Raw genomic sequence first — 15,398 nt, forward strand, 5'->3', positions numbered from 1 at the left:
AGTAGCTTGGATTACAGGTGTGAACCACTAGAGGCTGGCTTGGCTTTTTTATTCAAGGCTGGAACTCCACCACTTGAGTCACACCTTGTCATCTTTAATCTACCACCTTTAGGGACTGAGTACGGCTTCTTAGACTGCAGCCATCCTTGCCTTGTAATGAGAAGGAAGGAGGGCGTGAAACATGGACCCTTCCTGCAAATGATACTTGACTCCTGTTTCCTCAACTATCACTGGTAATACTTAGTCATGGTACAGTTGTATTATGGATGCTGAAAAATTTCTAGAATGGAGATGCTCATATTTATGCAGCATACTTGATGTGCTGTACACAAAAGGAGGACAGAATAATATATCTGCTGTTACCAAATGAATGAAATTATCTAGGATTATGGTCTTTATTTTGGACAGCCATTTCCCCACCCTCCCCAAAACCAAAGTAGGGTAAATATTCGAGAATGCCTACCAGTCTTTGAGACATATGTGATGGCAGAAAATATAAAGAAATGCAGCAAACAAGCAAAAAAGAAATAAGGAAAATCATGAATGCCCTATGCAGTGAATTGGATGATGATCTTTTTTTTTTTAAACCTGAGACAAAAGAAAGTTCAGGAAAGTTTTGTTGTCGAGCCTAGAATTCTTACATGCTTATGTTTTCTCAGTGGCATTGCCAAGGCCTGGAATCAAGCATATTTTGGGGAAGGATCTGGTCCAATATTGTTGGATGAAGTCCGCTGCACTGGGAATGAGTTTTCAATCGATCAGTGTCCTAAGAGCCCTTGGGGAGAGCACAACTGTCTCCATAAAGAAGATGCTGGGGTGTCCTGTACTCCTCTAACAGGTTAGAGTCTTACCTAAACCCCTAGTAGTGTCTTGGCAGCCCACATCTCCTTGATTTGAATATAACTGTTAATGAACAGGTGAATACTTTTCCCAAATAAAACTAGAGAAAATGTAACACAAGCTATATATTAAAGATCAACCTTGGGCCAGGCACGGTGGCTCTTGCCTGTAAATCTAGCTATTCAGGAGGCTGAGATCTGAGGATCATGGTTCACAGTTAGCCCAAGCACTAAAGTCCGTGAGACTCTAATCTCCAGTTAACCACTAGAAAACTGGAAGTGGTGCCGTGACTCAAGGGGTAGATCAGCCTCTATACTCATGCTCGATTCCTCCCTCCCTCCTTCCTTTCTTCTTCTCTGTACACACAAAAGGAAAGGAAAAGGGGCCAATGAAATTCTAAATATATACCTATTTATTGACATGGGTACACACTGTTGTTTTTATTAGCAACATCACACATTTCTAACATATCAGGGATGAGCAAGACCACTTAATTTCCTGCCATATAACCCTTTTGCAAATGATTATAAACTTATGTTATTGCTGTGATGACAATAGGTGGCATGTCACACAGTGTTGCAGGTGGTATTTGTTGTGCTAGTAGAAGGCTCTTTTCTAAAAGATTTTTAGTTGCTATAAAAGGTCCCAGAACCTCATGAATATTACGATCTCTGCTGAATATTATTTATGTTTTATTCAGGGAGGGGGGTGACATAGCTTTAAATCTACCTTTTTTGGATTTAAATTTATTTATTGTGTATCTGCTTAGAAACTTTTTTGTGTGTGGGGGGGGTCATAGGGCTTGAACTTGGGCACTGTCCCTGAGCTCTTCAGCTCAAGGCTACTGCCCTACCCTTGAGCTAAGTCCCACTTCCAGTTTTCTAGAGATTACAGATAAGAGTCTCAGGTCCTTTTGTGCCCAGGCTGGCTTTGAACCATGATCCTCAGCCTCCTGAGTAGCTAGGAGTATAGGTGTGAGCCACAGCTAGAAACTTTTGTTAGAGTTCTCTGGAAGCTGGTTACTCATTGAGGTAAAAAAAGATTTAGATTTCAGATCTGTATTAATAAAAGAACAAAGGCAAGACAAGTGCCCTAAGTTTTGTCATTCATGAATGCCCATGGAATAATAAAGCTATAGATATGATACAGTCATAGTTCTATATTTTGGGCTTGCAGTTTAAAGTTTGAACGATTTCCATGTTACAATTGTTTCTTGCTTTTTAAATATCAGCCAACAGTATGGCCTAGGCATAAACAACTCCATTATAAAATTTTTTCCCAAGTAATATTTCACTTTGAGAAATCAGAATATGTTCTTTGGACTGTTTTCCTCCTCGCAGAACAGGCAGGCAGTTTACTAGGAAGAGCTGACAGCAGAAACAACACGAGAGTAGGAATGGACCCTTAGTGAAGAGCATGGATGGAGGCCTTGAGCATGGAGATACTTTTTGCCTTTTCTCTTTTGGAGAATTGATGTGCTTGGACCCCCGTGTCTCCTTCTTGTCACAGATGGAGTCATCCGACTTGCAGGTGGGAAGGGGAGCCACGAGGGCCGCTTGGAAGTGTACTACAGGGGCCAGTGGGGGACCGTGTGCGACGATGGCTGGACCGAGTCGAACACATACGTGGCTTGTCGACAGCTGGGATTTAAGTAAGACTCTTTGCTATGAAGTAGCTGAATGCCAGGTTGTATCTTTAAAAGTCTTCTTGTGGCTTCCTGATTTGTAATCTCTATAATGCTGAAAATATATCTTTTCTCTCATCTATCTATCTATCTATCTATCTATCTATCTATCTATCTATCTATCTCCATCCATTATCTGTTTTCTATTCTATATATTAATCCTTCTATCCACCCATCAATCCAGTTTATCTCATATCCATGTATCAGTACATTTATGTATCTATCTATGTATCAACTTTTTATAAGTGGATAAATAACCATTCCTTGCCATTTGCATCAACTTTCCTACCACCTCTCTTCTTAAACAAATCAATTGAAGCCAGTGGTGCCTTCTAAGTCTTGAAATTTGTGATAATTATCACTGTTATTTGAGAAACGCAACACACTCGTCATGAGATGACCTTTAGAACTCACTTTCTCTGAGTTTTGCACTTTGGGCAGTGTATTCCATGTCACACGCACAATGCATTCTAGTGTGAGGATTTACGTTGGCTGAAGTAATGGCAAATGACGCCTTTGAGCGAATACTTGAATGAAGCCCATGAATGCTCATTCTTTGTTTTCCTTATTTCTGTGTCATGCTTGAAATAGTGTTCTCATACTTAAATGATTGACAAAGTTCTTTCCTTGCAGCTTGAGGTGACGCTAATTGCAAATGTGCACAAAGACTTAAATGCTTTATGTTGGAACATGCCATGTTAAAATATATAAATACAATATATTATAAATTATTATGCCTATTAATTTATAAAACAATATAGAAGAGAAAGTATAGCAAAAGAAGAAAATGAAATACTATGTAATTTTCTTTATTCTTATATTCTGGTTATTATAACTTGTATATATAACTGCATCTCCTCTAATAATGAGCATTGGAGTTTTGCCTGCACATTTTTTACTTTGTATTGCTTCACAATCACAAGTTTTACTGGTAATTTCATATCCACTAAATAGACCTATCATAATATATGTATAATATCCAAGTTAACTTTTAGGTAAATATTAATTTTATATTAGATTAGTAATAAATAATGTTATATGAGGATGTAATTGTGTATAATTACCCCATATTTTGAAATTTATTGAGCAGAGCAGTTTTGTTTTGTTTTTCCAGTACTGGGCTTGAATTTGGGGCTTCTGTGCTGTCCCTAAGCTTTTGTGCTCAAGGCTAATGCTCTACCATTTGAGCCACAGCTTCATTGCTGCCTTTTTTGGTAATTAATTGGAGATAAGAATCTCATACTTTCCTTTCCTGGCTGGCTTTGAACCATGATCCTCAACCTCCCGAGCAGCTAGAATTACAGGTGTGAAGCACCAATACCCAGGCCCAAGAGTTATTAAATTACTAGGTCAGAGGGTATGAGGTATCAGACAAAAAATTACTGACAAGTAGGAATTGCTTAGCATTTGTCACTTTTGTTTAAGTGAATCTGTTACACAGAAAAATGTGATGTTGCAGCTGGGAGTTTGGCCTAGTGGTAGAGTGCTTGCCTAGCATGCATGAAGACCTGGGTTCGATTCCTCGGTACCACATACCCAGAAAAAGCCAGAAGTGGCATGGTATCCTTAATATGTGGCTATTAGAGCCAAATAGTACAAGAGCGATGACTCAATATTTGGTTACCCATTGTTATGGACATGGTATTGGAGATATAAACATCACTACATAGACATAAAAATTTATGACTCTGTAGACATAATGTTTTATTACATAGATTAATATGTATCTATGACATACAAACCCTCAGCTTAATTTTAATTATGTTCTAAAATCTAAGTGCCAGTGATTATATATAGAGATCCCCTTCTTGAGTACTTATTTGTTAAATGTGACATTTGAAATATGATGTAAACATCAATGTTAATAAATTCTTTAATTAAAAAAAAAAGCCAGAAGTGGTGCTATGGCTCAGATGGTAGAGCTCTAGCCTTGAGAAAGCCCAAGGACAGTGCTCAGGTCCTGAGTTCAAGCCCTGTTTCTGGCAAAAAAATAGAAAGAAAGCAAGCTGTGATCTTCTTCATGAATTCAGAGACATTACTAGACCCCATATGTTTTCATCATTTTCTTTATTAATGAAAAGAATTGAGCGATAGTAACTTTCTCCTCCATATTTTACTATTTCTTTGGTAAGTCTCTTCAGCTTTTCTTTCATACATAGATAGAAGACCCACTGGTTCTAAAAGTGTTCTCATACTGTGCTACTGCGAGCATGTGCTTACTGAGGAATTTTTGAAAAAAAATTTGGAAAGAGAAAGAGGGAAAACAACTTCCTGGTATATCTGTTATGTATGTAGTTGAAAATAACAGACTGATGAATTTTTCCAGGAAGATGGGATAAGTTGAAAGTGATAGGTATATGAGATCTGCAGCTGATGAGTTAACAAGATTAGTAGGGAGAAAATTAAGATAGACTAAAAAGTGCATTGTCTTAACTTTTAAAGTGTCAGGTGTTTAAATAAATTTAAGCAACTGGAGAAAATCATGGTGAATTAAAAGAGCCTTTTACATTCTTTTCTTTTCTTTCTTTCTTTTTTTTGCGGATCATGGCCTGAGCACTGTCATTGAGCTTTTCTGCCTAAAGGTAGTACTCTACCACAGTGGCCACAGCTCCACTTTTAGTTTTCTTGCAGCTCATTGGAGATAAGAGTCTCACAGACTTTCCTGTCCAGGCTGACTTCAAACCATGATCCTCAGATCTCAGCCTCCTGAGTAGGATTACAAATGAGCCACCAGGGTCTGGCACTTCTTGTATTCTTAATGTCAAAATAATAGAAACATAAAGTAAGAGAAATGATTGACATGAAACATTATTATTAGAGATGAATTTTATCAACCTTTAGAACACAAAGACACCATAAAGATCTTTTAAGCTCACTGCTGTCTGGAAGCTTGGATATTTTTGGAACCAGAGGACAATTGAAAGGAGGATGAGAGAAGGTGCAGGTTGACCTAATACGTTTTACAAATATTTCTTATTTCCAGGCATATAATTCCTTACAAATACATGTGATGTAATATATACTGGAAAGTCGGTTGGAATACCAGTGATAAAGTTTATAAAAATTAAACTCACATGTAAAGCTAAGAGTACTATCACTATTCTGATTTTCATGGGCTGACATTTGAGTTGGGCCCCACCCTTGAGCAATCACTGAAGGAACACGCCTTTCATTTTGGAGAAGAGAACACTAAAGAGCTGTAAGGGAGGGGATAAAATCACATGAGCTCAGAAAGCTCACCAGGGGCCAAAACCATACAGGCAGTTCCCAGGAATACTTACAAAGTTGGGAATTGGATGTTAATCACCTTAGGTGAAAGGATGAACTGTAGACAGACACAAGAATGAATCTCCCATTAGCTCCTTATGGACTCAATCAGAAATTATGAAGAAGACTAAAATGTATGATGAAAGCAAACACCACTCAGAGTCTCCAAGGTAAGAGAAAGACCAAATGCTTGTCTTCTGAAGTCATGATGCTAATTAGCCTGTTTGTTTTATGGTTCTCTGCAATGTAAGGCAGCAGTCGTGAGCAGAATGTTTATTTCATTGCCACAGATATGGCAAACAAGTCTCTGCAAACCATATTGAAGAAAGCACAGGGCCCATATGGCTGGATGATGTCAGCTGCTTGGGAAAGGAAAGCAGTTTTCTGCTGTGTCCCAGGAAGCAGTGGGGCAAGCACGATTGCAGCCACCGAGAAGATGTGGGCATCGCCTGCTACCCTGGCAGTGATGCCCGCAGACCTTCCCAAGGTGAGCATTGGCTGCTGCTTCTGAGATTTCCTAATCACTATCCTCTGGCCTGAGGGTGAAGCATTTTTCATCAATAGTATTTTGCTTACCTGTTGGTTTCCCAAGAAAAATAATCTTTGAGTCTTTTCCATGGATAAAATTTGTTACTCCTCAGGTGTGTGTGTGTGTGTGTGTGTGTGTGTGTGTGTGTGTGTGTGTGTATGTGTAAGAGAGAGGGGGGGATTTTTTTCTCATTTAATGTATTTATAATGTATAATGGCATGTGTCTGAAAGGTGGAAGAACCAGAAATATCCATTCAACTATCCCTTGGTCACTTATTCACATTTTCATTGATCTTGAGTCCTAAGACTTTGCCAATACTAGGACTTGAACTCTTAGTCTCTCTCTTGGCCTTTTCACTCAGGACTAGTGTTCTTTCACTTTGTGTTATGTCTCTACTTCCAGCTTTTTGTTGATTAATTGGAAAGAAGAGTCTCAATTTATTTGCCCAGCCTGGGTTCGAGCTATGATCCTCCAGCTAGGAGTGTGGCCTAGTGGTAGAGTGCTTGCCCTAGCATTCATAAAAACCCTGGGTTCAATTCCTCAGTACCACATAAATAGAAAAAGCCGGAAGTAGCTCAAGTGGTTGAATGTTATCCTTGAGCAAAAGAAGCTCAGGGACCATGCCCAGGCTCTGAGTTAAAGTTCCAGGACTGGCAAAAAAACCATCTTTTCCAGGTGCTGGTGGCTCACACCTATAACCCTAGCTACTCAGGAGGCTGAGATCTGAGGATTGCAGTTCAAAGACAGCCTGAAAGTCCATAAGATTCTTATCCCCAATTAACAACCAGAAAACCAGAAGTGGCACTATGGGCTCAAGTGGTAGAGCACTAGCCATGAGCTGAAATGCTCAGGACAGTGCCCAGGCCCAGAGTTTAAGCTCTTTGACCAACCAATCAACCACCCAACCAACCAACAAAAAACTATGATCCTCAAATCTTAGCCTCCTAAATAGCTAGGATTACAGACATGAGCCTCTGGTGCCTGGCTAGCACATGCTTTGATATAAAAACAAGACTTTTCCCTTTCCCCATCTTATGATTTTTCTATAGTCCTGAGGTCTGTTCAGTGCTTTGTCATCAGCTATCTGCTGGTTCTTCAGAGATCTCAATGGGGTTTTGAGTGGATTCATTGCTTTCAATAATCCCTCTTTCCCATCTTTTAAAAATATACTTCCAAGAAGTTCCCTGCCAGGTGTCTTTCCTGTTCCGTAATTATAATTTTTATCAGACTCCTGTTTGGATAACAGGTAAGTTGCTTCTCTTGTAGTCCTGAAATACTTTGGATACAGATCTTCAAACAACAATTAAGCATTCTAGACAAATTCTTAATGTCTGGTGAAAAGGGCAGAATAAACATTAATGAAAAATAGACATGGAAGTCAGGTAATGGTAGTTCATCCCTGTAGTTCTAGATACTTAGGAGGCTGAGATTTGGGGGATTGTTGTTGGAAGCTGGGAGGAAAAGTTGGAGATTCTGTCTCCAACATAGCAAAATGCTGGGCTGAGGAAATTCGTGGAGTTGGGATAAATGAGAAGAGAAAATGATGAATAGAGTGCCATGTTGAATTGAAGTCTTTTGTACAGCCATTTAAAGACAGTAAAAATATACTTTTAAACCTTGGCTGTAGGCCTAGCTCAACAAGAAAGCAAGCTGAACACTCACAGGCCCTGTGTTCATACCCCAATCCCAGCAGAAAAACAAAACCAAAGGTAGAAGGATGTATTTATAACATTTGCCAGGATAAATCACAGCTTTATTATTTATCTGTACAACTATGATATACATCTCTGCATATGTGGATAGATGTTAAGATATTCACCCGCAGGCTTTAACTTTAATCTCAGGATTGAATCATCTTCTTATTTATTGATTGGTTGATTGGTTAATTGGTCCCAGCACTGGAGCCTGAACTCATGGCCTTATGATCTTAAATAGCTTTTTGCTCAAGGCTGGTGTTCTACCATATGAGTCTAACCTCCACTCTGGCTGTTTGCTGGCTAGATGGGGTTAAGAATGTCTCAAATTTTTCTGCCCAAGGTTGGCTTCAAACTTCAAATGTCAGCTCCCTGAGTAGCCAGAATCACAGGTATGAGTCCCTTGATGCCTGGTTTTGTTCATAGATTTTCTTTTTAAGATAGGAAGTAAACACAAGTCTGGGTTAATGTTCTTTTAATATTTAAAAGTTTGTTGGCACTTCTGCAGTGTCATTCATTCATTTCACAAACCACCATTGGTTTTTCTTTGGATACCAGGTGATATTCGGAACACTGGGGATACAAGACAGAACAATACGAGCAATTTGACTTTGGGATTTCAAAATACATAGACATGGAGATAGATTTTTTATTAATGTCTTTTGCCTTTCCTCCCTTAAAAATTGTCTGATCTTTAACAAATATATTCTGTGAAATCTCATAGGTTAGCACAAGTTTGCTTATTTGGTTCTTCTAATACTTTTGAATCATGGTTAGGTTTTCCTATCAGACTGATGGATGGAGAGAATAAGAAAGAAGGGCGCGTGGAAGTCTTTACCAATGGCCAGTGGGGAACAATCTGCGATGATGGCTGGACTGACAAGGCTGCCACTGTGATCTGCCGGCAGCTTGGCTATAAGTAAGGGAGCTCATTATTTGGACTGGCTTCTTGATGACCATTTCTGATTTGTTTTGAGGTTTGTTCTCATTTGTGACTTTACAAAAAACAGCTTTCTTTTTTGACAGTATTGGGGTTTAAACATAAGGCTTTGTGCATACGAGGTGGGTACTCTACCACTTGAGCCATGCCCCCCTTCCCTAAATCTAATGCCACTCGTTGAAAAATGTAGGCAGAATATTATCTTAATTCAGAATTATAAAGCAGTAACAAATAGTGTCTCACTAAACCTTTCTATTTTTCCTCTAGAAAAATGCACTATTTTCCACAAGAAAGTTTTTTTTTTATAAAAAATATTTTAAGAGTCTACTAAGCCAGAAACTGGTGGCTCATGCTTATAATCATAAGTATCCAGAAAGCTGAAATCTAAGGATCACAATTCAAAGCTAGCTTAGGCAGGAAAGTCTGTGAGATGCATTTTTGGTAGCTAATTGGAGATATAAGAGTTTCATATATTTTCATACCCAAATTAAAGTATATCTAATTTGTGTCTTACATTGAAATTCTTGCAAAGATATAAGTTTGACATATTTTTATATGAAATTTAAAAGTTAAATTATAACTGGTACTGATAGCTCATGCCTAGCTGCTCAGGAGGCTGAGACCTGCGGATCATGGTTTGAAGCCAACCGAGGCAGAAAAGTCCCTGTGAGACTCTTATCTCCAATTAACCACTCAAAAACTGGAAGTGAAAGAAACAAACAAAAAAAACCTGGAAGTGGTACTGTGGCTCAAAGTGGTAGAGTGCTAGCCTTGAGTGAAAGAACTCAGAGACAGAGCCAGGCCCTGAGTTCCATCCCCACAACCTTCCAAAAGTAAAAGTTAAATTGTTTTTATAAGTAGATTTGATTTTGTCATCTATTACAAATATATGAAGGAGAATTATTTCTTAGGTCTATAGAAAGTATAGTTATTTTACCCTTGAAATTGAAATTGTTCTTCCTTCTCAGAACATATATTTGCATGTGTGTATATGTGTCTAGGTGCGTTTGTGTATGTGCAATATACATATACATGTATACACAGTCTGGAGGATATTACATAGACCTTAGTTTCTATAACCCAGCTTGGGAAACTGAATGTTATTGTATTTTTAAACTCCTTATGGGCCACTCCCACCTTCTTACTTCACCATCCCAACGTGAACACTATCTCAAATTTTTGTGTAATTTCATTGCATCTTCATAATCTTAACACTATAGAGATCCTTAAACAATAGCTTTGTCTATTTAAAAAAATCTATTTTTACAAAGTTAAATCATAATACTTTGGGCCCTTCATTTTCTTTTTTTTCTTCTTTCCATATATTTTTTATTGTAATTAATAGAAGGGTTACATTGTATTCACCAGATAGAAGGTGCATTACTTCACATACATTGATACCCTTTCTCTTGTCTTGGTCCCCATTCCCCTCCCTCTACCCCCTCCCCCCATCCTGTTTCCCCCCCTTCCCTATCCTATTTCACATAACCAAATACCCACATATACAATATATCTGATAACAAGGTGAAATACTGTAACAATATGAGATAGCCAAGGGACAGCAAAAGAGATGAAAGATAACATAGTACATTAAGGACAACAATCATTCATTATATGGCTTTTGTTCTATATCCTGGAGGCCCTTTCATTTAATGTTATCCTATATGGCCTTATATATCTAGGTTTTGTTCTATTGTAAATCTCTGCTAGGAGAGCCCAAGGTTTCTACTGATTATGACAAATGAGGGAAACCATTGAGCCTATGTTCCTTTCAAACTCTTATACTACCTACATTGTCAGATAAATTTACTTAACACATGATATTTTCATAAAGTACAATCCACTGTAATTCTGTTCCAGGAGAGATGATAGGCCCTTCATTTTCTTGTCACTCTTCCTAGATTTGTTTTTGAGATTAATTTCTGTTGGTCTATGTCACTGTAATCTGCTCATACTCATTTTTTGTAGTATTAAATTATGTTAACAGTCATGAAAGAAAATGGTCTTCCAAATACACACAGGTTAATTGATTTTTTTTTGGTTTTTTTTGCCAGTCCTGGGCTTGAGCTCAGGGCCTGAGCACTGTCCTTGGACTTTCTCAAGGCTAGAGCTCTACCACTTGAGCCTCAGCACCACTTCTGGCTTTTTTCTATGTATGTGGTACTGAGGAATCGAACCCTGGTCTTCGTGCATGCTAGGCAAGCACTCTACCACTAGGCCAAACTCCCAGCCAGGTTAATTGATTTTTATATGTCAACATTAATGAACAGACAAAAGTATCTCGGAGTCATATGAATGCTTGACTAAGTCTCTCACATCCTTAAAGAATGCTTCACTTCTAGGGGTCCTGCTAGAGCAAGGACCATGGCTTATTTTGGGGAAGGAAAAGGCCCCATCCACATGGACAATGTGAAGTGCACAGGAAATGAGAGGTCCCTGGCTGACTGCATCAAACAAGATATTGGACGACACAACTGCCGCCACAGTGAAGATGCAGGAGTTATTTGTGATTATTTTGGCAAGAAAACATCAGGTCACAATAATAAAGGTAAGTCTCCTTTGCAGGCCCTGAACACATGAAAAACTACTCATGCATACTTCATTCCCACACAAGGTGCTCTGATCATGAAAATCTCATGCAAGGAGGCTGCATGCAGCCCTGTATTACTTGTGTCAGTGCTGAGAGCCAGTGCTTGGTGCCTGGAAAAATTGCAAAGGTAAACAAGGATATCTGCCATGCTCTAAATGTGTAAAAACAGTGTAATGACCCAATTTTCCCTACATGCTGAATGTAATAGCTTAATAAATACCTTTTAATAATTTATATTCTATTTAATTCTTTAGATTCACTCAGATTCCTTAAGCAACTAAAAACATAAACCTAAGTTATAATAAGCTATGTCAATCAATTAAAAATATGAGATATCATGGATTTGTTCTGTTACTTTTTCATACCTTCACCTAGTTGTACCTTATCTTGATTTTTTTTTTTTTGTGGCAGGCAATGCTACCAAACCTCAATAGAAAGATGTCATGTCAGAGTAGTTACAAAACAGAATCTGGTTTATCAACAAACGGATCTTCTGCTGGTCAAGAATTGGTGACTTGTATATGATGAACAGATGAAAGCCAGAAACATTACTGTTCCTAAAAGACTGTGGTCTAGCTTCTTAAATATTTTATTTCAGTGTGTAGCTTTAAATAGATTCTCCTTCCCTGTGGTTTAGAATCTTTTGTCCCAGAATTATGTGTACTTTATGTTTTGCTTGCTCAGCATTTTATCAGCCCCTTTCTTGGCTGATAAACATTGAAACGATTTGGGTATGGTTGGAAAGTTTTGTTTTTCTAATAGGCTAATTTGCAGTGTCATCTAGGTGACTCATATCCAAAATGTTGAAAGTCCAGCTTTGGACAACATACTTCTGAGATCATTTGGCAAATTAACACATTGTTGAAATATTTTCTCTATCAAGAATTCACTACTGTAGGGCTTAGTGAAGTGGCTCAAGTGGTTGAATGCCTGCCTACCAATTTTGAGATTCTGATTTCAAACCCTAGAATGAGCAAGGAAGGAAGGAAGGAAGGAAGGAAGGATGGGAGGAAAAGAAGTGAACTTGCAGCTGATTCCCTTCTTATTAGGAGGATTCAATTGGAATAATTGTCTTCTTACACATATAGTAATCATTTTGTGCATATATATTTAGGTAAAGAAACCATCCCTATATAAAATCTACTTTGTATCTTTACCCATCTTTTATATACCACCTCTTATATATGATCTATACATGTATACCTGCTACGTAATGTATCATTATGCATAATATATATTATAATATAACATACGTAATGCATGTGTACATTGAATATGAAATATATACCCACATTATAAACAATGTACTATATATGATACACATATGCACAATGTAGACAATATACTGTATGTAATATACACATGCACATTATAAAAACATAATATATGATATGCATATTATATATACTATATATATGATGTGTGTGTATGTGTGGTATAGTGCTGAGGACTGAATCCAGGAAATTTAACATATATACATATACATATATACGCACATATACATATATATACATATATATGTATATTTTTTCGGTCCATCATGGGGCTTGAAGTCTGGGCCTGAGCGTTGTCCCTGAGCTCTGCAGCTCAAGGCTACTGTCCTACCCCTTGAGCCAGTACTACTTCTTCTTCATATATATATATATATATGTATATATTTTCTTGTCAGGTAATGTATAGAGAGGTTACAGTTACATTCGCCAGATAGTAGGTGCATTACTTCTCACACATTGATACCCCTTCTCATGGTTCTTCATGTATTTTCAATCTAACTCTTTTGTACATTCATGGCAGAAATCTAGGAAGCTGGCTTTCATCTGTTACTATACTATATCAGTAAGTAGATGTAAATTCAGATCAAAATTCTAGTTTGGGGATTGTGCTTTCTTTCTCTGAGTTAGACTTTGATCTATGTTTTAAGAAGAAGGTTGTATTTAGGAAGTGACCTAGACTGTTATAACTTTTACAATTATCTTTCTTAATGCTCTTGATTTTTTTTTTTTTGCCAGTCCTGGGCTTGAGCTCAGGGCCTGAGCACTGTCCTTGGACTTTCTCAAGGCTAGAGCTCTACCACTTGAGCATCAGTGGCACTTCTGGCTTTTTTCTATGTATGTGGGACCGAGGAATCTAACCCAGGTCTTCATACGTACTAGGCAAGCACTATACCACTAGGCCAAACTCCTGGCCCCTTGTTCTTGAATGTTTAAAGAGCTTCTATAACCAGCAGAAGGAGACCTTGGTAACTTCTGCACAGGGTGGACTCATTCAGCAGCCTATGAAACCCTTCCGAGCTGAGGGATAGAAAACGCCATGTAGTTCATCATCTGCTTGCACATTGTTGCCTCAGTGGAAAAAAAAATTGCTTCAATGAAAACAAATTTGTTTTTAATTGTTAAAAGAATTATCTAATACTGTAAAAAAAACAGGGATTTAAAATATAGAAAAGCTCATGGGGGAAAGGTGTCTATCATGGGTTTAGTCCTCTATTGACAATGTGACAACTAATTCCTCACCCTTTTCTGCTCCAGACCCCCCACCCTCTGTTTGTGGGTTACGACTATCACACCATCGGCAGAAGCGGATCATTGGTGGGAAAAATTCCTTAAGGTAAAAATGTACGCAAAACCATTTTCCCACCGTACAGAGTTATTTATATCGATAGCATGCTACAAACTTGAGATTGCCTATTCATACATAAGGAATTTATTTCTCTTAATTTCCTAAATTAAATGCAGATCACATCAATTTATTTTACAGAGATCATAGTTTTATGTCTCTAGCCCGTGTAGACGAGATAAATACGATGTGGCAGGGACAAAATAATTTTAAGAAAAATGTATAGTTGTACAGACCCATTTAATCTAGAATATATAGATTTCTGATTTGACTCATTTGTAATGGAACATTTAATTTGAATTGGCTAATGGGAAGTCAGCACTTTGTTTTATTCAATACCCTGTGGGCTTTCATTCACTCATTCATTGTGTGTGTCTGTTTGTGTCTGTGTCCTGGTACAGGGGCCTGGACACTCGCTTTCTCTTAGCTTTTTTTTTTCGGCCAGTCCTGGGGATTGAACTCAGGGCCTGAGCACTGTCAAAGGGCTTTCCTCAAGGCTAGAGCTCTACCACTTGTGCCACAGCACCACTTCTGGCTTTTCTATGTATGTGATACCAAGGAATTGAACCCAGGTCTTCATGCATGCCAGGAAAACACTACCACTAGACCAAACTTCTGTCCCTGTCCCTTAGTTTTTTACACTCATGACTGGGGCTGTCCTGGAGATATGAGTCTCACAGACTTTCCTTTGTGATCTGGGTCTGTATGATGATCCTCAGATCTCAGCTTCCTGAGCAGCTAGGGTGAGAGAGATGAGCCACACCAGTGTCTCCTTCAGGTTAGTGGATAAGGAGAAAAGCCACACTCAAAGTACACAAAATGGAGACTTGGCTCGTTTCTAAATATGTCAGTGATTGATGTAACATCTATAAAAGCCCACAGGCACATCTTCAGAGATGCTGGTGTGTGGTGTGTTCAGAGTTGAAAACAGGAAGAGACCTTCAGCACCATCACAAGAGAGTCACTGCTCTCCTGCTTTCTTTACTTTGTTTTCCTTCTTTCTTTTTTTCTTTTCTTTTCTTTTCTTTTCTTTTTTTGCCAGTGCTGGGGCTTGAACTCGGGGCTTGGGCACACTGCCCTTGGACACTTTTTGCTCAAGTGGCTAGTTCTGCCACTTGAACCACAGCACCACTTCTGGCATTTTCTGTGTATGTAGTACCGAAGAATCAAATCAAACCCAGGGCTTCATGCATGTGAGTACTGTACCACTAGGCTGTGATCCCAGCCCTTTGTTTTC

The 15,398-nt window shown here is 38.3% G+C and overlaps 1 protein-coding gene across 1 annotated transcript in view; it reads left to right on the top strand.

The window, feature by feature from the left end:
• Positions 1-15,398, top strand: part of Prss12 (serine protease 12) — a 49,941-nt gene that overhangs the window by 23,547 nt on the left and 10,996 nt on the right. Inside the window, exons 3-8 of the mRNA XM_090356536.1 lie at positions 660-838; positions 2,350-2,491; positions 6,082-6,278; positions 8,793-8,934; positions 11,298-11,503; positions 14,074-14,152. Coding sequence (XP_090212662.1) covers positions 660-838; positions 2,350-2,491; positions 6,082-6,278; positions 8,793-8,934; positions 11,298-11,503; positions 14,074-14,152 — 945 coding nt within the window. The remainder of the gene's footprint in view (positions 1-659; positions 839-2,349; positions 2,492-6,081; positions 6,279-8,792; positions 8,935-11,297; positions 11,504-14,073; positions 14,153-15,398) is intronic.

The sequence above is a fragment of the Megascapheus bottae genome, chromosome 23 (assembly GCF_031878675.1).
Source record: "Megascapheus bottae isolate mThoBot1 chromosome 23, mThoBot2.hap1, whole genome shotgun sequence".
Lineage (NCBI taxonomy): Eukaryota > Metazoa > Chordata > Mammalia > Rodentia > Geomyidae > Megascapheus > Megascapheus bottae.